This window comes from Hevea brasiliensis, chromosome 7, assembly GCF_030052815.1.
Source record: "Hevea brasiliensis isolate MT/VB/25A 57/8 chromosome 7, ASM3005281v1, whole genome shotgun sequence".
Classification (NCBI taxonomy): domain Eukaryota; kingdom Viridiplantae; phylum Streptophyta; class Magnoliopsida; order Malpighiales; family Euphorbiaceae; genus Hevea; species Hevea brasiliensis.
The window spans coordinates 102,964,445-102,987,242 of record NC_079499.1 but is presented as its reverse complement, the minus strand read 5'-3'; the positions used below and the strand labels follow the sequence as shown (position 1 = coordinate 102,987,242).

At 37.5% G+C, this 22,798-nt stretch overlaps 1 protein-coding gene across 1 annotated transcript in view; it reads left to right on the top strand.

Moving 5' to 3' along the window:
* The first annotated feature begins 7,274 nt into the window (after positions 1-7,274).
* LOC110647581 (uncharacterized) overlaps positions 7,275-22,798 on the top strand; it is a 39,883-nt gene continuing 24,359 nt past the window's right edge. The window contains exons 1-4 of the mRNA XM_058150378.1: positions 7,275-7,494; positions 9,519-9,700; positions 9,943-12,054; positions 12,490-12,565. Of these exons, the coding sequence (XP_058006361.1) occupies positions 9,526-9,700; positions 9,943-12,054; positions 12,490-12,565 (2,363 nt within the window). The 5' untranslated portion in view covers positions 7,275-7,494; positions 9,519-9,525. The remainder of the gene's footprint in view (positions 7,495-9,518; positions 9,701-9,942; positions 12,055-12,489; positions 12,566-22,798) is intronic.

The window sequence follows — 22,798 nt, the reverse complement described above, 5'->3', positions numbered from 1 at the left end:
CTTGTGTATTCATAAAAACACACAAGTACACAAAGGTATAAACTATATGTAAGGATAACAAAACAAGGACGATTATGGACCCTATACTCCACATGTGACCTCCTAAAAAGACTCTTTCGAAGATTCTAGGTACACACCTTCCTATGAATCTATAGCCTAAACTTTGATACCAACTTTATCACGATCTGAATTCTGAGCTGGACTGGCACTAGGACTTGGGTCAGCATAAGGCTCCTGAAACCCGTAATAAGTCTAACTATTGCTAGCCTAGCCATAATGTAACACCCCTATGTTCGGTAGTACGTTTTACTGTTCCGTTGACCAGTGTTGTCCGGACAGCTGGAATGCCTAGAACTACACTTAGATATGGGTGAGGAGACATAAAATAATGAAATACAAGAAAAGAAAATACAAGAAAAACAAAGGAAAACTAATAGCAATGAAATGTAACCAAGTTAAACGAGCCGAGAACCATAGCGATGGGTGACCGCACCGTGAAGTTGCGGCGTGGACCGTTGACTAGCCCTAGAATACAGAGAACCCTGAAAAATATTTTTAAGACTTAAATAAACATCTATTGAAGTATAAATATCATTAGAAATAACAAAGAAAAATTAATTAATTAGTACAAAGAAAAACAAGAAATTGAGAAAATGACAAAACTCGGTGTTACCGAAAAATCGGGAATGCAACCCGAAGAGGGGCATTATGGTCATTTGACATCCCGATTTGCATTTTGACCTAAATGTCCATTAAAAATAAATGATATTACATTTGGAAAATGTCATGAAAAATTTAAATGGTAGTACATAATCTAAATAGCAAAAGATAGGAGGAAAATGTGCAAAATTAGAAACTTTGGATTATTAAATCTTAAAACTAAGTTAGTGCTCTACTAAGGGGAATTAAGGGATATTAAAATACAACATTTTGGGACAGAAAATCTGTCATCTTCAACCTCATAAACAGACCAGCTGAATTCATCCTTCCAAAAGAAAATCCTCCATAACCAAACCTCATTCTACCTCCATGCACTCCACATTTAGCCCTCTTTTACACTAAGTTTCTTCATTAAACCTTGCATACTCAGCTTGGGGAAGATATTGGCAGCAAAAAGAAGAAGTTTGGGTGAGGTTTTAGTAAGCTCCAATAAGAGGTAAGTGCTTATTTTCTTCCCTTCTTTAATTAAAACTTGTGTTGAGGTTGTGGGTAGTATTTTGGGTGAAGAAATTTAAAGAAATGGTTGAGTTATGGACTGTCCATTTTTGACAGCCATGGAAGTGTAAGATAAATGGTTTGTTCTTATATGAATTTGATGGGTAATAATGTTAAATTAAGTGCTTATATGTATCGAAGTTGAATTCCATATGTAAAGTTTGATTTGTAAGCTTGAAAAGTAAAAATGGAAGTTGATGGGTATGTGTAAACTTGTGGCAGCCTCATGAAGAAGATTGAAGTGTTTAAGTTCATGAAATATTGTTGAATTATGTTGCTTATGATAGCAGCATGTATATGTGAATAATTGTTTGGATTTGGACATGTAAATGGGGTATGTTCATGTGGTTAAATTATTGTAATTGGACTTTGAAAATTCTGAGTTATAATGTGTATGTTAAGAGTAGTTACAAGCTGCCCAAAATGACCAAAATGTGATGTAAAGTGTGTTAATATTATGGTACCAAATCAGATTTGGCATGAAAGGTAAACTTGGTAAGTATTGAATGTGTAATTAGTAAGTGTTGAATAATGTGTAACAGGGCAGTGTACATTTTAGCTTAGAACCTTAAGTGTGTGACTTCAATTGGTATGAGACCAATTGGAGGTAAAACTAGGCACAAAATGTACCAACTTTCATGAAGGAAGCTTACCTAAATTCTACCTAGAAGGTGACTTGAAAAATGACCAAATCCGAATTAGTGACTTGAAAGCCTGAAAATTGACCATTTAGGCAGTAGTTAGTGTTTTGACCATAACTTACCCAAAACGGGTCCAATTGACCTGAAATTTTTACCATTAATAGTTTAGACATAGATCTACAATTCTTATGAAGACACCAGAGCCCAGAAATGGCAAGAATGAGCCAAATAGCTTGCACAAGTTCAAGTACCAAAACTGGCCGAACCAAAAGTGACCTAAAAAAGACCCAAGCCTACCATTTTAGTGCATTCTGTCCAGCATTGGTAAATTGACCATATCTTGGTCTACACAACTTAGAATAACCTGAAATTTTTCCCCGCATGCAATAAGACATAGACCTACAAGTTTGTAGTTTGGACCGAAACCAGAAAACCGAGGTAACTAGGTCATCCGGCTAGGTCAAAATAGTACACCGAAATCCGACAAATTGCAATAAAATACAATATACTTGAAAGTGAATTTGGTAACATGTACCAATACTAAAAGGCTATAAAATGTGACATATTGATAACATTAAACCTAATTCATCTAGAGTGTATCGATGGTCAACATTTTAGGTTGACTAAGGAAAATAATAGAATTCAATAAATTAATTATTAAGCCTTATTCTTAGAGACAGTTTAAATGAGTACTGAAACACTTCAAATTGTGTGTTTCAGTTAGCAAAGACTCAGGAAAGGGGAAGGAAACACTAAGTCAGGACCAAGAGACATTTATCAGAGGTTTATGCACAACTAGTTTTTAATTGATTTTGTTCTGAATATTTCATATGACTAAATGACATATTTTTCTTATGTATTATGTTTAACAAGCATTGGATTTCATTCAATGATTATCGAAATTGTTATAGTATGTATGAATTTAGCTTTGTGAAATGGTATTTCCACAAGTATTAAGCATTGTTGTGAATTGAATAAATTATGTTTTGGAAAATTGTAATAGAACATGTTTTAAATTGTGATGGGCAATTTGCATGGAAAAATACAAATTTATGATTTAAATTGTGATGAGCGTAAAAATTATTGGATATTAGAATTGACTTTGAATCGAATTGTATTGTGATTTATGCTCACTAAAAGGATTGCGATATTGTTTTATATCTCACTATAGATGCCTGACTAGGTTATTATCCATCTCTCTCATTTGTTGAGAAGACAATGGAGTTAGTTGTGTTTTGATTACCATAGTACGTGCACAGGCTTAGATTCTCCTCTTATTAGAGGTTAGATCTAACTTCTTATTTGTTATGGCCCTTTCGGAAGATTCATTATTGTGATGTGTACTATGCACGATGATTCGACCTCTCCGACCATAGGGAGTTAGAATCTGATTCGACCTCCCCGACCATAGGGAGTTAGAGTTACCCCACAGATGGCCCTTTCAGATTAGTCTTGCATAGTTAGTGAGATACAAAATGGTTTTTGAGATACATAATGGTTTTTGAGATACAGAATGTTTTTGAATAATAAAGAATTGTTATTTCAATTATGATTTATGTATAATTGATTTTGTTGAAATTACCTTAAATGGGTAGTTATGATTTGATAAATTAAATTTCGTGATCAAAGTCATTTTATACAAATGATTTATATTATTGGCAATGAATATTTTGAGTTTTGGAATTTGATGAGTATTCAGATTTTCAAATTATTTACTGTAAATTTTGTCAATGTATATTGTACTATGTTTTAAATTATAGTTGTGCACCACTGAGTTCACCACTCAGCGATAGTTTTGTATGCTGTCGCAGGTGAAAAGAGCATAGAGCAATTGAGTAAGCTTCTTTGAAGACATATTCAGATCAACTCCAGGTATATCATAGGTATACCCATGTACATAGTTTTTGATGTATGCATGTAATAATATGTATGTAAATTATTTGAGTAGTTCTATAAAAATTCTTATAAAATATTTTGGTATGTAATTAAATGTAAATTATTATAAATAAAAGTTTGAGATTTTATTTACCTAAATAGTTTTGTAATATTAATGTTGAGTCTTGTAATCAATGAAATGTTTTTTATGATGAGATTGATTTGAAAATGAATTGATTTGATTATTGAGATTTGAATTGTGAGTTGAAATGAAGTTATTGGAGTTGTATTTGAGAAAATATATTGGAAGTGTTTTCCTTTTCAGGTTTGAAGAACTGTTTTATTCAAAATACAGTTGACACTTTGCCGAAATTTTGAAAAAAATTTTATAACACCAGATTTTAATCGATGATTTAAATTTCATGAAAATTGTTTTAAAATCCCTTGTAGTATATCTAATGGGTTATCGGTAGGCAAAGTACGGTAATTCATTAGGTGTACTACGGGATCATGTTACATCTTACGGGGGAGCAGGGTGTGACACATAAAGTCCATAAATATAGTCCAATTTTAAGAAATCAAATGGGCAGAGTCCAACCATAAATTGGACTATCCAACAGGAAACCTTAACTCGCGGGACCTATAAATCAGTACAATAACAATATGGGGAGCTCAACTCACCCTCACAATCCTTAAAATAGATAAATAATCAAATGGAAGCTCAGCTCCCTCATCTAAATAAATAATCATCTCATGCATCCAGGCACATCCACAAAATAAGTTTACAACACCAAAAGATTAAGTTAGTACAATCCTAGACAAAATTGATATACTACTGGTACATGCAGAGTTCTAAAATTTGAATCAAAGAAAATAAAAACACAATTAAGCTTTTCTAGTAAACATATGAGAAAGAAAGCAAGCTATTCTTAAAAAGTCCACTTGTCACCTAAGAAAAAATAGTTGAACATGAGTGAGCGTTCAACTCATAGAGTAAGATATTGATTTAAATACAATTTCTATAACTATCTAGAACTAATGCATTACCTGGATATGAAATGCAGCATAGTCACATAGTATCAAATAATTCAAGCAATATTCATACAGAAGATAATTTGGAGTACGCACACACCCGTGTGCCACATCAGCATATATACATATGGAAACTGATCCCATATACAGCTCTTTTAATTCCAGTACCTGCCAGTAAGGTCAACGCAAGCCGAACTTTCTCTTAATAATCCAAGTGCGGGGGGTTAGTGAGATCAACTCAAGACCATACTCACCTCGGCTTATCCACATATAAGGATCGAGTCCTAGCAAGTCAAGCTCTAGCCGTGACTACCCGTTCTACCCATATCCATATCCACAACACACACAGAGCTCTAAATTACCTAAAGGCGACATCCATAATAATATCATTAATAAAATATGCAATACAATGCGTGCCTAGCATATATATATTTATAAGTGAATGCATAAGCATGCTTTTAATTATAATAATATTGAAATTATAAATAAAATTAATATCTACTCACAGAACAATTGGAGATCACTGAGGCAGCTGGGCGAAAGAAGATGGTTGACTTGGATCACCTGAACAATTATTTTCATGAATCTATCAATATTAAATCAAAACAATAATTCAAAGAGTCAAAGATATCCTAAGTTTATGTCAAAAATCTGGCAGAGTTTCTCTTGTACCTAGGATCTACCCAATCCACAAAGTAACTAAAACAACACTTCCTAATTCAATGGGCTCAGGCCCACATCACAATAATATCATATTGCACCTTTTGGGCCCACCAAATCAGCTAAAATTCAAATAACTACATAATTCAACTATAAAGTTTAAAACTAACCATTTGCAAAAACTAACTAAACTAACCCCAAAAATTCTATAAATATGCCCTGCACTCCTTATCAATGCTATTATACTATTGCAAAAGAAATTACAATTTTCTAGCTACTTACAAATATTTTATGAATTTTATTCTAAACCTAGTATTAGACAAAAAGAGCAAATTAAAGTTTAGGCTCACTTACGCTAATTCTGACACCTGAAATGCGTTCGGGGCATCTGAAAATAGTGAAAAGCACTGTAATATTGACCTACTTCTGAAGTGGGTCTGACAAGCAGCCTGTTAGACCCGATAATGCACTCCCAGTTGCTCGTGAAATTTCCTCAAAGCGAGAACACCTACGTAAAGCCTAGAAAATAATTTTTATTTAATTAAACAAACTCGTTAAAGACTCGAAAAATCACTGCTAAGTTCGTGGGACCTATCGAATTTTTTGTGTGAGAAAATTTGAAATTAGTGTTGTTGTGAAGCTCTCGACAAGTGGAAAGTGTTGGTGATCTCGGAATCTCAGTGGGGTTCACAGTTTGGGAGAAATATAGTCTAAAAGTCAAAATAGGCTAAAGCTTTCTGGGCTTGATTCGCACAAACCACCTGATAAAAATTGATGAAATAGGTGTCTATGGTAAGCTCTCGAGGAATAGAACACGAAGGAAACTGAAGCTGGTTCAATTAGTGGCTGGATAGGCCAGAATCTGCCAAGGGAGATGAAATGGCATGATTTGAAGGGGAGGGACTTTGGGGCAATTTTTTGGCTCACTGGAGGGGCAGCGTTGGTAGGGGAGGGTGGTCGGAGGTGTGCCGGCATGTGGGGGAGCTGAGGGGAGGGGCGGCTGGCTGTGGGGAGGGGAGAAGAGAGAAAGAAAAGAGAGAAGGGAGGGAGAGGTGCCATGCGGGAAAGAAGAGGGAGGGAAAAAAGAAGATCGATCTGATTCAATTGGTCCGATCCGATTCAGTTCGATTCGACTAGTTCGATTCAAAGTACTTGAAATTTAATTTTTACTATGTTATGGGCTCAAATATTTTGAAAAAAACTACAAAAAACTCAAAAAAATTTATGAAGTCCAAATATATTTTTAAACTTGCCACATGATTTTTAAATTAATTTTTAAAAATCATCCAAATTAATTTGTCTCGAAAAATGAGAATTTGATTTTAAAAATTCAAATTAAATATTATATTATTTAATACATTAAAATATCATAATTTACACATAAAATATTTATTTTAAAATTTGAAGTATTACACTAAACATTCAATCAAATTAATAAAATTAATTATATACTTAGTTTAGAAATATATCGTATGTCGGTTTCTAAACTTGCTATGAATATTATAAATAAACTAATTAATTTTTTATGTTTAAAAATGAAGTTTAAGTCGGTTTTAAAAGTTTGATAGTAATTTATTTATATTTTAATGCAAATTTTAACATTATTATTTAGAACGAAATTTAAAAGCAAAAATTTATTTGTTTATAATTTACATTGCCCAGCAACTTGAAATAAAAAATAAAACAATACAATTAATTTATATGGAAACAAATAGGGCAAAATATAAATACTTTTAGATATTTAAATTTTAATTGAAATTAAATGAAATAATTTTTTAAAATTTATTTTAAAAAACCGACATAGTTAAATAAATATATTATGTGAGTTCAATAAAAGGAGGAGAAAAAAACGATATGCTGAAGAGAATAAAAAATATACCTCAGAAAAACGCACACACACACACACACTCTCCTTCTCTGTTTCCTTCCTCCCTTCCTCTTCCTTCCTCACCTCCGTCTTCATCTTTGCAGATCAAACAGAGACCGTCTAATCTCCACTCTTCGCTCTCTCTCTGTCTCTGCCGGCTTCGCCCAGTAACGCTCCCTCGATGTTTGGGCCTGGCTACTGATTGTTAGTTCTCTCTCGAGCTCTCTCTCTCTCTCTCTGATTATTTGATTGATTCATTTCAATTACAGTTATCCTTGATTTTTCGATTTATTTACGATTTTATATCTGATTTTTGTTTTTGTTTTTGTTTTTTTTTCTAAATTGGTTATCAGAGTCTCCCAATCTCCTTGTAAGGATTATTTTTTAATTGACTGTAGAAGTATCGTGGAAACTGTTCTCCAAGTTTTTGCCCTCATTTTTCCCTTTTATTTCCGCAAATTGAATGCGCAAATATGTATTTCTATCTATGTATCTATGGCAAATTGATGTTTCACGGTTGTTCGTCATTTCCTGCTCATATTGGAATTTAATGTAGTTGGAAAAGTAATGAATTGCAATATTTTAGCATTAAGTAGCTGCCAGCTGATCTGGGTCTTTCTTATTTTCTTTTGCTTAATAATCTTTATCATCTAAAATCACTCCACAGGAAAAAAATTATTCGAGGATACGGCTACTTGAGTTTATTGCTTCCTACTTATGTTTAAGCCTGTAATTTGTTCAAATGTGTTCATTGGTAAATCCTCATCTGTTAAGTAATAAAATTTACCATAAAAAATACTTCATCTCTTTGCGCCTGCGTTGCTATTTCTTATATCGATGTGATGATAACACATACAATTCATGTATTTTTTTTTCTACGGTTATTATTCCTTTCTGCGGTTAGACGTAGACATGGGAAAGAGTTTGAGCTGTGCTTAAGGTAATTTCATCTCACTTGTTGCCTATGTCTGAGCTTAAATCTCAAGCCCGATCAGTTCAATAGGCAAATGCCACTGTGCTAGTGACCCAATAATTTTGCATTAGTCATTTCCTATTAATGGTAAATTAAGTCTATAGAGCTTATTTATTGTTTTTTTTTCCCTAATTTGCATTCATTTAAACATTTAACCCATTCTAGTAAGCTGCCAAAACGACTAACTGTTGGCAGACCACAAATTAAAAGTTTTATGTTTATGCAAATAATGATTTAGATGCCAAATTATGATTTTTTTTTTTTTTTACAACTTGTAGTTGATGTATTTGCATGTGACTTCATTATAAATTGAACGCAAGATCTTATACATCGGTTGTAGAGTGTGTGTGAATATGGTTTATGTAGGAATATGGACTCCGTTAAAATTGCCATGGTTTTAACGGTGGTCCATTCTTGTCACTGACTCGTGTGTGCGTGTGTCCTATCTCTGGCAAAAAAAAAGTTCCTATACAAATTTGATTATTAGAGAATTTTTCAAAGCCAAGTCTAAGAAAAAATTATGAATCCTGTTGGTTTTGGATATCAAGACTTGACTGTTGGTACAGTTTGTTTAGATACAAGTAAAATTTGACTTATTTTGTTGATTAAATAGGTGATTGTAAAAGTTATATCTCTGTTCTTTGGTGTAATGATTTGTTTGTGTATTTTCTTTATTTATTTATTTTTAATGGATACGCTTTACTGTTTTTGCAGTGAATGAATTGTGAGTGCCATTTGGCAGGTTTAGCACTTTCCTAAACTCCATGCTGTATCTGTCTGTCTCCTCCCCCTGTCCCCCCACCCCAATGAAAGAGGAAAAAAAAAACTCACCTATAGCACAGTTGAACTACACTATGGCTTGAGGGAGGCCCTTTCATTTTTTTTTAAACTAAAATGTTATCTATAAATTTTAATATGTGTTTTTAAAATAATACTGCTGGCCTCCCCAAACATTTTCATATTTTGTTTTGGCCCCTAAATTTTTATTTAGATTTCATTAGTATTACTTTTGCCAGTTAATTTTGATCCCTTAATTTTTATAATTTTATCAAGATCTCATTTATTTTCTTTTCAATATCTAACCTTGGCCCCTCCAAAGGAAACATTCTAGTGTCGCCCTTCACCTTTAGGATTAAGTTTGGCTCCGATCTACCATAATTTACATATATATTTTTTTAAATGGCTTTCTGAACTTCCTAATGTAACATAGTTTCACTGTTCTTATTTGTTTTTGTTTGGTTTCCCTTGATATTAGGGTCATAATGGATTACTTTCTTGGTGGTGAGACTCCACCTATCCTGCAGTTGCACAAATGGGGCCCCTCTCAGTACCAACTGAACTTATCAGAATTTCGTGAAGCTTTTATTTCTCCGACGAGGGAGCTGCTGTTATTGCTTTCTTACCAGTGTGAAGCTTTGCTGCTTCCTTTGGTTACTGGTGATTATTTGTAGAGGCTTCTCCTTTCCTTATGCTTTCTGCTTTAATCCTTGTATATTAAATGTTTCATTGTGTTGTGACTTTGTTTGCGCTTTCATGTGCACGTAAGCACAGATATGTTCACTTGTGTCTCAAGTGTGGATCTTGTTACCCCTTTCCATTGGTACCATGATCTGGATTTCAATTGTCTTAACTGGAAATGTTTGACATCCATTTGCCTTTTCTTCTAATCTTCTTGGCAGGGAGCCCCTTAGATGACAACATTTCAGAGAGTTGCTTCAATGAATGTGTGCAAAATCAATCTCCAGAAGCTTTTTGTTCTCGATCATCAACGAAGCCTAGTTGCTTAGATTCACAAGATAGTGTATCCCTTGCTGATATATCAGTAGCAGATCTTGATAATGGTTTTTCTGTTGAACATAGATCTTCAAGATCTAATAATTACCCTTTTCTTTGTGATGTAAATTCACTGGCTTGGGGTGTATGTGGGGATACCTATGATGTACACGAGGATGTTTTATTTAGAGAGCTCCTTTTTGTGTCCAGTGATTATGGTGTTACAGTGCATGCTTTCCGTGTGCCTGATAAAACTGCAATGGCAAGATCCTTATTGGAGAGTGAGTTTGGGGAAGGGAGGTGGGTGGCTTGGGGTCCTTCAACTACTACATCAGCTCAAAATATGAAGTCTGAGGACACTGTTGGTATGTATTCTGGAGGCACTAGTGCTAGTGTGGCTGTCAAAAAGACCAATGGGAATGAGGAAACTCAGCAAGATACGTGTAAAGAAACTGGGGTTGACCAGCTGTCAAGTGGCGTTGCTTCAAAGAGGTGGTTGTGTTCTTTTTTTACTAAAGCTGAAACTATAAAATTTGATGGTAACATCAGGACTAGGTTCCCAGAGAAGGCATCATTTCCAGGCTCAGCAAAGGTTGTTTCGTTTAGCATTCTTGATGAGAATTTGCCGGTTTTGGACTTCCTTTCTCATGAAAACTTTGTCTCAAATAAGGGAGAAAGCCAGCATGAAAATGTTTTGGAGCTGGGTAGCAATTTTGGTGCCAGTTCATACAAATGTTCCAGAGTGTTTTCTAGCAATTCACATTGTCTAATTGGATTTGTTTTAACATTGGCAGATTCTTTATTTGTCCACACAGCTAAAGAGAATGAAAGCAGCATAAAAACATTGCTTCTTGTTGCTAGGTTAGATGGTTTGGGAATCCATTGGGTTTCCTTTGTGAAGCTTGCAGAAAGTGTAAATGGAGATCCTGTTCCTGAGTGGACTGACTTTAGCTTTTCTGATAACCTTCTTGTTTGCCTAAATGCTTCTGGGTTAATCTATTTTTATGCTGCAATGTCTGGAGAGTGTGTTGCACATCTGGATGTTTTACAAGCTTGTGGATTTAACCCACAATCAAGGCCATGGCAGCAAGAAAAAGTTTCCATAGTTGATCCACAGATAAAATCTTTTGATGAAATTCATGATAAGTCAACTTCTCTAGTTGGTGATTTATTTGGCAGGAGAATGTTTAGAAAGTTGCTTGTTGCTTCACACACTTCCTTGCTAGCTGTTGTTGATGAATGTGATATTATTTATGTCATACGTGCTGGTGACTATATGCCAGATAAGTACTATGCATATGAGAAATTGCTTCCACATTTTCAACATTTAGGGCTTGGCATATTGGTTGGTTGGGAGGTTGGTGGCTCCGATATAGGCCACCAAACGGTATATTCTAATAATGCATTTAAGAGGAAAGTAGATAATTTTCATGGTAGAAGGGCACAGCATGACTACTGCTCAAGCATCTCATCAGATAATAGTTTTTCTGATTATAAGGTGCGCTTACAACCGATGCGTCAAGTTTTTCTTCCCACAGAAAGATTTAGGGAGGATGATTGTATCTGTTTCTCCCCTTTGGGAATCACCCGGGTTACAAAGAGGCACGGCATTAAGAATCCAAGGAATGTTCTCGTTCATTTGAATCTGCATATGGGTTTAGCAGTTCATGATGAAAATTGCTTGGATTCTGGGGGAAAAATGTTTTACCCACAGGTGAAGGAAGAAGCTTCTGTTGGAGAAGCAATTGGTTGCACTTTTCATGGATGTCTTTATCTTGTTAATGAAGATGGCATTTCAGTTGTTCTTCCCTCTGTTTCTTTTTCATCAAATTTCCTGCCTGTTGAAACCTTTGGATATCGGCTGCACAGTTTTGATACAGGCACAGGATATCCTGTGAAAAGAACTCATCAAATAAGGGAATCCAAAGAGCTTTTCTCAGCTTGGAAAGTCGAGGTTTTGGATAGAGTTCTTATGTATGAAGGCCCTGAAGAGGCAGATCGTCTGTGTTTGGAAAATGGTAATAAATATATTCAAGCCTTGCAAGTTCTAGCTTGCCATTACATTGTGTCTGTTGCATGCATCAGTAAATACTGTGATATCCATAATTCTGTACTAGGTAGTTGCTTCAATTTCTATGCCGTCTCTCTTTTGCGTCTGCAAGTTTATTTCATATGTGATTATCATTTTTTTTAAAATATCAAAATTTGTTATGGGGACCATGTCTGCTATTGACTTTTTAGATTTTGTAATTTGGTTAGATTATATTGATTTTGATAGCATCCATCAATTTTATATTTGACTTTTTTATTTAATTTATTTATTTTTTGTATCAGATAGGTGCTTGGCCTTTGCCGTAGATTTGCTTTATTTTCTAAGTTTTACCATTGCCATACATTTACTGTATTTTCTATGTTTTAATGTACTTACTAAATTATAATTCCTCCTATGTCAGGATGGGATTTAAAAATATCTAGGATGCGTCGGCTACAGATGGCATTGGACTACCTGAAATTTGATGAAATAGAGCAGTAAGATATTATTCCATTGTCTTATTATGTGGCAGGTTTTTATGACACCCATTATAGTTTTCTGTTTAATTTTTATGTCTTCAAGTTAGTATATTTGAGCTTCATACAAAAATTCAGTGCGTGCTTGCATGCATGTGCAACATCATAGTTACTATGCACATGTACATGGACATACCTAAAGCAAATGATTAACAAGATTTTTCTATTACTTATGCTTGTAATTTTGAGTGAAGGGCTGCGGGTGAAGACATGCAAACAAATAGAATATTGTTATCTAATTGGAAATGCTAATGTGATCCCAAATAAAAAATATGCATGGCTATTTTATGAATGACAAAGAATTTGGTTTGATATATTATATTTGTTTTGGAATAACTATGGCTTTTGTTCTCTAAATCATTTTCACATGAACCCTTTAGGCTTCTGTATCTAATTTTCTCATTTTAGATGGGAATTCAATTTCTTAGAGATTATTACAAAAATCTAAATGATGGTCGTTAGGTCTTGCTTTGTTATCTTATATCCTTGAATCCCTTTGTCTACCTTCTGGTTGGGGCTGTAACAGCATTCGGTTTTTGGAAAGTTTTGGGGATATCCTCTTGCAAATCTTTTTCTGTGTAGCTAACTCAATTTTCTTAATGTTTCATCCTTCATTTGGAAATCTAAAGATCCTTCCGAAATTAAGACACTTAGGTTAGCGGTTATCATTGAGATTGGTACTAATAATTTATTGCAGTTGAGCAGGCCAAGTTATGCATTTCATACAGATTCTGTTATTGAAGTAGCAAGTCTTTTAATATCTCTTTTTACACCGAGTGGTTACTATTGAAATGCTAGTTGTGATTGTATGCTATGTTTATTCCTATAAATGTGCCCGTGTGCTGTAAGTGTGCAACATACCATTCTTAGTTTATGTGTAACAGTATATATATAATAAATATACCCTAAGACTTGAGCAAATATCCAGCTTTTTTCTCCCAATTTCTTCTCTTTCTTCTTATTTTACATGGTATAAGAGCCAACTCTAGTTTTGATGTTGGGCCACCCGCTGGTGTCCAGTCTTGCAAAGTTCATGCTCTAGACTCCAGTCCTGAGAGTGAGGGGTTGTTTTAAGATCTCACATCGGCTGGGTAAGTGGGCAAAGTGCTTTTCATATGACTTGGGTAATCCTCCACCTATAACGTGTTTTTCAGAGTTGACTTGGGTCTGGTCCATTTTATCAACAGTTATACTTGGATTGGCTCTTTGGTTATGTGGTGTATGTGCCCATGAGTACTCTCTGGTTGTGCCCTTTTGTACATTATGCATATGATAACGGACCGTCGTACCTAATATCATAACAAAGATATTTCTGATGCACAGGATCCTCTGTCGAGGCAAGTGTAGAGCATACGTATCTCTGATTATAAATGTATGATGCACATTCTAAGGTTTTCAGTTGATAGAGAGAGAGTTTAGAAAGCCATGGAAGAAAAACTCACAATATTATTTCAGAGAAAACTTAAGTCTGATTACAACTGGATAGAACGTCTCCTTATATAGGCATGGAGAGTCTGGCTTTTACAGGCAATCGGCAAGTAACTGGTTACCGACACTCTAAAGTAAAAGAAATAAAACACACTTAATTATTACATAATTTGACCGACAGACTTTAACTTTAATCATGGCATTGTTGACAGGTTAAATGTGTCATAATTAAAATCGTCTGAGTCATCCACTCAAAAGAAGTCCTTTGGCCACTGTCGGTGCTCAACAGGCGATGGTGGGTCAGCATTCTCAATGGTCTCTTGTATTTCACTATCCATTGGGTCTTGGGAATCTTGCCAGATTGGATGAGACCAATCTATGGGTTCATCAATGAGGGACCGGATGGGCCCGAGAGATGTACAATTCACGTGAGGAAGGGTTAGAGGCTGGTAACCATTGATTTCACAGAGATGCTCTGCCAGTTGTCTGCTCAGTGGTCCCATAGTGTCCTTTTCGGTGATAAATCCTTCGTAGGTTCTCTATTCATACTTAGCATTTTGGGTCCAGAGAAGTCCATCAGGTCTCTTGAAGAAAGGCCTATGCATGATAATTATGGTTCTAATGTTGGGCTAAGTTCCTGATGGGTTTTTCTTCGATCTCATGGGTATCTATGAGACGCTTAAGGCTGTATTGTCATGCTGAAATGGGCTTGAACCATTCTAAGAATCTAAACAGGAGAGTCCTGTTTGTTCTGTCTAGAGTGTGCTGGTACAAACTTGTGAGTGGGAACTCTATCCCTGTAGAATAGAGAGTAACCATGCACCATAAGAGCCATAACTCTTCAAGGATGAGGTCTCTGTCAGGGTGGATACTAAAACATGTGAGGAAGGGGTTGTCAGGAATAAAGATGGATGAGGAGGGGAGCAGTCCCCTCAGAGTATTCCTGGCGCTTAGGTAATGATACAGGCGGTCCTTTGCGAACTGGGCTATTTTAGGAATAGGCTGGTTAGGAGAACAACCTGGTGGAAAATTGTCTGGTGGGAGAGGAAGGAAGTTATAAGTGTGTGGAGAAGATGAGGATGTCTTGAAGATCAAAGGGAATGTGAAATGGGTTTTTATGAGATGAAGTTCCTTAGGTTTGGATAGAAGATCTGGAACTAAGTTATGCTTTCCTTTTATGTGTTGGATCGTGAATTTATACTTGGCGAACCAGTCCTTTAACCTTAGAAGCTGTGGTTCTGGGAGAGTCTTATTCTTGAAGTCTAAGATCTTGGGGAAGGATGAGCTGTTTATGATCATAGTAAAGTAATGGCCAATGAGGTGGAACTTAAATCTTTTTATTCCGTTTTTAACAGCCAATATCTCTTTGTATACTGAGTGGTAGTGTTTTTGTGGCTCTGGAAACTCTCCACTAGCATATCCACAGATATGCTTTTCTCCTTGGATTTCTTCAATAAGGACAGCACCCTAGTGGGTGTTACTAGCATCAGTCTGAAGGATTCGGTGTCCCATGCTAGGAATCTTTAGAGGTGGCGGATTTGAAGCCATTTCTTTTAATGCCTTGACTGCTTCTGTTTGTTCCTTCTTCCAAGGTGGTGCAGTCTTCTTAAGCATCTTTGACAGCTGGCTGGTATGAGTGGCGACATGAGGAATGAATTTCCTGATGTAATTGACAATATCAAGGAACTATTGTATCTGTTTTACTGATAAGTCCTTGTCAGGAAACTTTAACAGTTCTTCTGCGATGTGAGGATCTGGTTGGTATTTTCCGTCTTTGAACTTCATTCCAAGGAAGTCAATGTCGGCTGGGCCAAATAGCTTTTCTTTTCAGATAGCATAATCCCATGGGAATCCACTAAGGTCTGGAAAGTGGATAAGAGTCTCTTGTGGGCTGTGATATCTTTAGAGAATAGGAGGATGTCATCTCTATAGATGAGAGCACTGTGGAATATGGGCTCGAATAACCTTTTCATGGCTTTTTGGAAGACAGATGGGGCTGTCTTAAGACCAAATGGGAGAACAGTCGACTGGTATTGGGCTGTAGGGATCCAGAAAGCGGTTTTGGGTCGGTCAGAAGGGTTGATACCCAATTGCTAAAATCCTGCCTTAAGATCGAACTTTGAGAAGACATGGGCTTCATGGAGTTGGGTGAACAAGGCTTCAGGTTTTGGTAAAGGGAATTTATCATCTTGAAGGAAATGGTTAAGGGGTTTGTAGTCAATAACAAGTCTCTTTTTTTCCCTTAATCTTTCAGACCTTTTTTCCACATAAAAAGCCTAGCAAGCCCATTGAGAAGATGTGGGTTTTATGAGACCCTGTTGGAGCAATAGCTTGCACTCTTCTTGGGCTAAGGCTAGGTCCGTTGGGTTCATTCCTGGGTGTGATGCTTTGGTTGGATTTATATCCTCATTAAGCTTGAATGGGAGATTGACAAAGAATTCTGAATTTTTTCACAAGGGGTAGTGATGATGGAACTGTGCATGAGAGTCGGCACAGCATCTCAAAAGAAGTTCTTTGTGTTCTTGGAATTCAGCTATGGCATCAGTCAGAGTGTATAGCCTTGGGACAGAGGTGAATGGCTGAAAAGTCCTTTTGTATTTCAATCCCGTTGGAAGGATCTTTAGGTGCCTCGCTTGCTGGTATAAGTCGAAACCAATCAGCAAGTCTTTATCAGGAAGGTCTGACCCAATGACTTTGGTCCAAAGAATATAGGTGGGAATGAACTGAATCCCAAGGGTTGTTTGGTTATGAGACTGGTTTTGAAAACATTTTCATCTGCTGCCTTGAAATATTCTGTATGAGGGACCCAATATTCTGGAGGCAAAATGGCTGGGTTCATCATGCTTTTATGGGCTCTAGTATCAAGAAAACTAATAACACTAATGGCCGATCATACTTAGTGGGAAGGATGTGAAGTGGTACAAGAGGGATTGGAATAGTGTCTGGGTTATGGGTCGGATGAGAGGATTGGATATGTTGGGCTAGGTAAGAAGGATAATGGGCCTCAGTGTGAGATTCTGATTCTTCTGAGGACAGAGAATGATCCCGGTTGAAATCAGTATCCGTTCCAAGGGCAAAAACAGTCTCTTCGTTTGGTTAATCTTGTTCAGAGAACAAGGATTCAATGTCATCCTGTTCTAGCGAAAAGTGAGAGACCTGTTGAATATGCTGTAGCAGCTTGACAGCCTTGTTGGGGTTCTTGGGGTAGTTTTTTGCATAGCGGCATCGGTTTCCGCAAATGTAGCATTGATCAGACTTCTTCGTGCCCGTCCTCTTTTTTCGGAAGTATCTAACTGATTTCTTTCCTCTTCCTTGTTTAAAGGGAGGTTTAGATCCTGAAGAACCAGAATACTTCTTGAGTGTCCTTTTTTCTTAGGTCTGCACTCACAATTCTTTTCCTTGCATTTGATAGCAAGGTGAGATTTTTGACAAACGTTCTTCAAGGCTTTGTTGTTATCAATGATATCCTTAAATAGCTTTTGCTGCTTACACATCTTGTCCAGACAAGGCAAAGTCATCTGGTGTAGTTCTCCGATGGTGATGGCATTCATTGCTCTGCGGGTAGCAGCAATGCTTCTGTGGAGCTCTGGTTGCAATGCTTCCGGGAGAGAGGCAATGTATGTATGTCTGAGATTGACATTATTGTAACCATTCAGCAGATAGTAGCACTAAGCCATGGGTTGATAATGTTTTTCAATATCTGTCCTTTTCAAAGAACATCAACGCATGTCAAAATATTCCTGACGCAGCTGCTTGCTATACAGTGAGGCGTCTCAAAGGAATTCAGCAAAGATAGCATTAACGGCTTGTATGACATTTAGATGACAAAACTGGGCTTTGTGATATTCTCTAATGGAAGCAAACTAGTCTTGGAGTGTTCCAACAGTTCAAGATATAAACTCCCTAAGGACAAAATGTGAGTCAGCACCATCTCGAAGCATTTGGATATCAAGCCAAGCTTTGAACTCTGCAAGGCGATCCCTCCATTTTGGTGGGGAAATATCATCTAATGTGAACCATGGGCCTGAGTTAGGCCTGGATTGTTGATGTTGGGCTCCTTGAAAATTGAAGTCTAGGATTGGATCATCCTCAGGCATTTCTACACGCGGGTCTTGGGCTTGAGGAGGCCCAGTCGGACCTGTAGTGTTGCTAGTAGAATCTGTAGTTGGCGAAGGGCCAGTTTGTGATGAGGTTGATACCAACGCCTGAGGATGATCCAATCCTGAACTTCAATTTTCAAGGAGCCCAACATCAACAATCCAGGCCTAGCTCAGGCCCATAGTTCACATTAGATGATATTCCCCCATCAAAATGGAGGGATCGCCTTGCAGAGTTTAAAGCTTGGTTTGATGTTCAAATGCTTTGAGATGGTGCTGACTAACATGTTATCCTTAGGGAGTTTATGTCTCGAACTGTTGGAACACTCCAAGACTGGTTTGCTTCCATTGGAGAATATCACAAACCCAGTTTTGTCATCTAAATGTCATACAAGCTGTTAATGCTATCTTTGCTGAATTTCTTGGAGACGCCTCACTGTATAGCAAGCAGCTGCGTTAGGAATATTTTGACATGCGTTGCTGTTCTTTGAAAAGGACAGATATTGAAAAACATTATCAACGCATGGCTCAGCGCTATCATCTGCTGAATGATTACAATGATGTCAATCTCAGATATACATTCATTGCCTCTCTCCTAGAAGCATTGTAACCAGAGCTCCACAGAAGCATTGCTGCTACCGGCAGAGCAATGAATGCCATCACCTTCGGAGAACTACACCAGATGACTTTGGCTTATCTGGACAAGATGTGTGAGCAGCAGAAGTTATTTAAGGATATCATTGATAACAGCAAAGCCTTGAAGAACGTTTGTCAAAAATCTCACCTTGCTATCAAATGCAAGGAAAAGAATTGTGAGTGTAGATCTAAGAAAAAGGGACACTACAAGAAGTATTCTGGTTCCTCAGGATCTAAACCTCCCTTTAAACAAGGAAGAGGAAAGAAACCAGTTATATACTTTCGAAAGAAGAGGATGGGCACGAAGAAGTCTGATCGATGCTACATTTGCGGAAACCGAGGCCACTATGCAAAAAAATGCTCCAAGAACTCCAACAAGGCTGTCAAGCTGCTACAGCATATTCAACAGGCCTCTCACTTTTCGCTAGAATAGGATGACATTGAATCCTTGTTCTCTGAACAAGATGAACCAAGGGCCATCTTGTTCAGAGAACAAGGATTCAATGAAGGGCCATCTTGTTCAGAGAACAAGGATTCAATGTCATCTTGTTCAGAGAACAAGGATTCAATGTCATCCTGTTCTAGCGAAAAGTGAGAGGCCTATTGATTATGCTGCAGCAACTTGACAGCCTTGTTGGGGTTCTTGGGGCAGTTTTTTGCATAGTGGCCTCGGTTTCCGCAAATGTAGTATTGACCAGACTTCTTCGTGCCTGTCCTCTTCTTGTTCCTTTTCTAATGGCTGGACCATTATGGTCTGGAACACAGGTAAGGATCCTGTGGAATGCCGAGGTGGTTGGAAGGTAGTCTGCACCGTACCATCAACATTTCTTCTGAAGGAAGACTCTGTGATTTGGATTGGCTGAGAAGTCGAATGAAGCCTCTCATAATTAGTTAGCCATTCCTTCGGGATGAGCTGCTCAAGCTCACTTCTAGGCAGTTGCCTAGGTATTTGGTCTATAGTTGGGGAAGTCTCAGAATTAGTCAGGACGAGCAAAGCATCATTAGAGACGGATGGTTGAGATAGATCTACTGCATAATCTTGCAGTCTATAAATGATCTGATGGTGTAAAGTAGCCATCATAGATGATGTTACTTGTGCTGCGCCTGTGAGTTGGACTTGGACCTTTAAAGCAGTGCTAAGATGAGGATCTCTCAATGAGAGATTGTAGTTTGGGAAGAATGTCAATACTATACTTACAGCATGTAAGGTGGTGAGACACGTCTCAATTACAGCATGCTCATATTGTAAGAGCCTAGTGTCAAGAAGTGACACCCTAGCTGTAACTGGAAGCCCTCGCCTTCCATGTAGACTGAGGATAAGTCTTACGGCTCCAAAGTGAAGATGGGAATGTTTTCAAAACCAGTTTCATAACCAAATAACCCATTGGGATTCAGTTCTTTACCACTTGTATTCTTTGGACCAAAGTTATTAGATCAGACCTTCCTGATAAATACTTGCTGATTGGTTTCGACTTATACCAGCAAGCGAAGCATCTAAGGATCCTTCCAACGGGATTGAAATACAAAAGGAGTTTTCAGCCATTCACCGCCGTCCCAAGGCTATACTCTCTGACTGATGCCTCAGCTGAATTCCAAGAACACAAAGAATTTCTTTTGAGATGTTATGCCGACTCTCATGCATAGTTTCATCATCACCACCCCTTGTGGAAAAATCCAGAGTTCTTTATCAATCTCCCATTCAAGCTTAATGAGGATATAAATCCAACCAAAGCATCACACCCAGGAATGAACCCAACGGACCTAGCCTTAGCCCAAGAAGAGTGCAAGCAATTGCTCCAACAGGGTCTCATAGAACCCACATCTTCTCAATGGGCTTGCCAGGCTTTTTATTTGAAAAAAAAAGGTCTGAAAGATTAAGGGGAAAAAAGAGACTTGTTATTGACTTTTAACCCCTTAACCATTTTCTTCAGGATGATAAATTCCCTTTACCAAAACCTGAAACCTTGTTCACCCAACTCTATGAAGACCATGTCTTCTCAAAGTTCGATCTCAAGGCAGGATTTTAGCAATTGGGTATCAACCCTTCTGACCGACCCAAAACTGCTTTCTGTATCCCTACAGCCCAATACCAGTGGACTGTTCTCCCATTTGGTCTTATGACAGTCCCATCTGTCTTCCAAAAAGCCATGACAAGGATATTCGAGCCCATGCTCCACAGTACTCTCATCTATATAGATGACATCCTCCTATTCTCTAAAGATGTCACAGCCCACAAGGAACTCTTATCCACTTTCCAGACCTTAGTGGATTCCCATGGGATTATGTTATCTGAAAAGAAAAGCTCTTTGGCCCAGACCGACATTGACTTCCTTGGAATGAAGTTTAAAGACGAAAAATACCAACCAGGTCCTCACATCGCAGAAGAACTGTTAAAGTTTCCTAACAAAGACTTATCAGTAAAACAGATACAACAGTTCCTTGGTATTATCAATTACATTAGGAAATTCATTCCTCATGTCGCCACTCATACCAGTCAGCTGTCAAAGATGCTTAAGAAGACTGCACCACCTTGGAAGGAGGAACAAACAGAAGCAGTCAAGGCATTAAAAGAAGTGGCTTCAAATCCGTCACCTCTAAAGATTCCTAGCATGGGACATCGAATCCTTTAGACTGATGTTAGTGACACCCACTGGGGTGCTGTCCTTATTGAAGAAATCCAAGGAGAAATAGTGGAGAGTTTTCATGAGCTACAAAAACACTACCACTCAGTATACAAAGAGATATTGGCTGTCAAAAACAGAATAAAAAGATTTGAGTTCCATCTCATTGGCCATCACTTTACTGTAGTCATGGATAACTCATCATTCTCGAAGATCTTAGACTTCAAGAACAAGACTCTACCAGAACCACAGCTTCTGAGGTTAAAGGACTGGTTCACCAAATATAAATTTACGGTCCAACACATGAAGGGAAAGCATAACTTAGTTCCAGATCTTCTGTCTAGACCTAAGGAACTTCACCTCATAAAAACCCATTTCACATTCCCTTTGATCTTCAGGGCATCCTCATATTCTCCACACACTCATAACTTCCTTACTCCCCCACCAGACATTTTTCCACCATGCTGTTCTCTTAACTGGCCTATTCCTAAAATAGCCCAGTTCACAAAAGACCACCTGTTTCATTACCTAAGCGGCAGGAATACTTTGAGAGGATTGCTCCCCTCTTCATCCATCTTTATTCCTAACAACCCCTTCCTCACATGTTTTAGTATCCATCCTGACAGAGACCTCATCCTTGAAGAGTTATGGCTCCTATGGTGCATGGTTGCTGTCTCTATTCTACAGGGATAGAGTTCCCACTCACAAGTTTGTACTAGCACACTCTAGACAGAACAAATAGGACTCTCCTGTTTAGATTCTTAGAATGGTTCAAGCCCATTTCAGCATGGCAATACAGCTTGAAGTGTCTTATAGATACCCATGGGATCGAAGATAGGCCCATCAGAACTTAGCCCAACATCAGAATCATGTTTATCATGCATAGGCCTTTCTTCAAGAGGTCTGATGGACTTCTCTGGACCCAAAATGCTGAGTATGAATGGAGGACCTACGAAGGATCTATCACCGAAAATGACACTATAGGACCACTGAGGAGACAACTGGCAGGGCATCTCTGTGAAATCAATGGCTACCAGCCTCTAACCCTTCCTCACGTGAATTGTACATCTCTCGGGCTCATCCGGTCCCTCATTGATGAACCCATAGATTGGTCCCATCCAATCTGGCAAGATTCTCAATACCCAATGGATAGTGAAATACAAGAGACCATTGAGAATGCTGGCCCACCATCACCTGTTGAGCATCGACAGTGGCCAAAGGACTTCTTTGGAGTGGATGACTCAGACAATTCTGATTATCACACATTTAACTTGTCAACAACCCCATGATTAAAGTTAAAGTCTGTCGGTCAAATTATGTAATAATTAAGTGTGCTTTATTTCTTTTACTTTAGAGTGTCGGTAGCCAGTCACTTGCCGGTTGCTTGTAAAAGCCAGACTCTTCATGCCTAT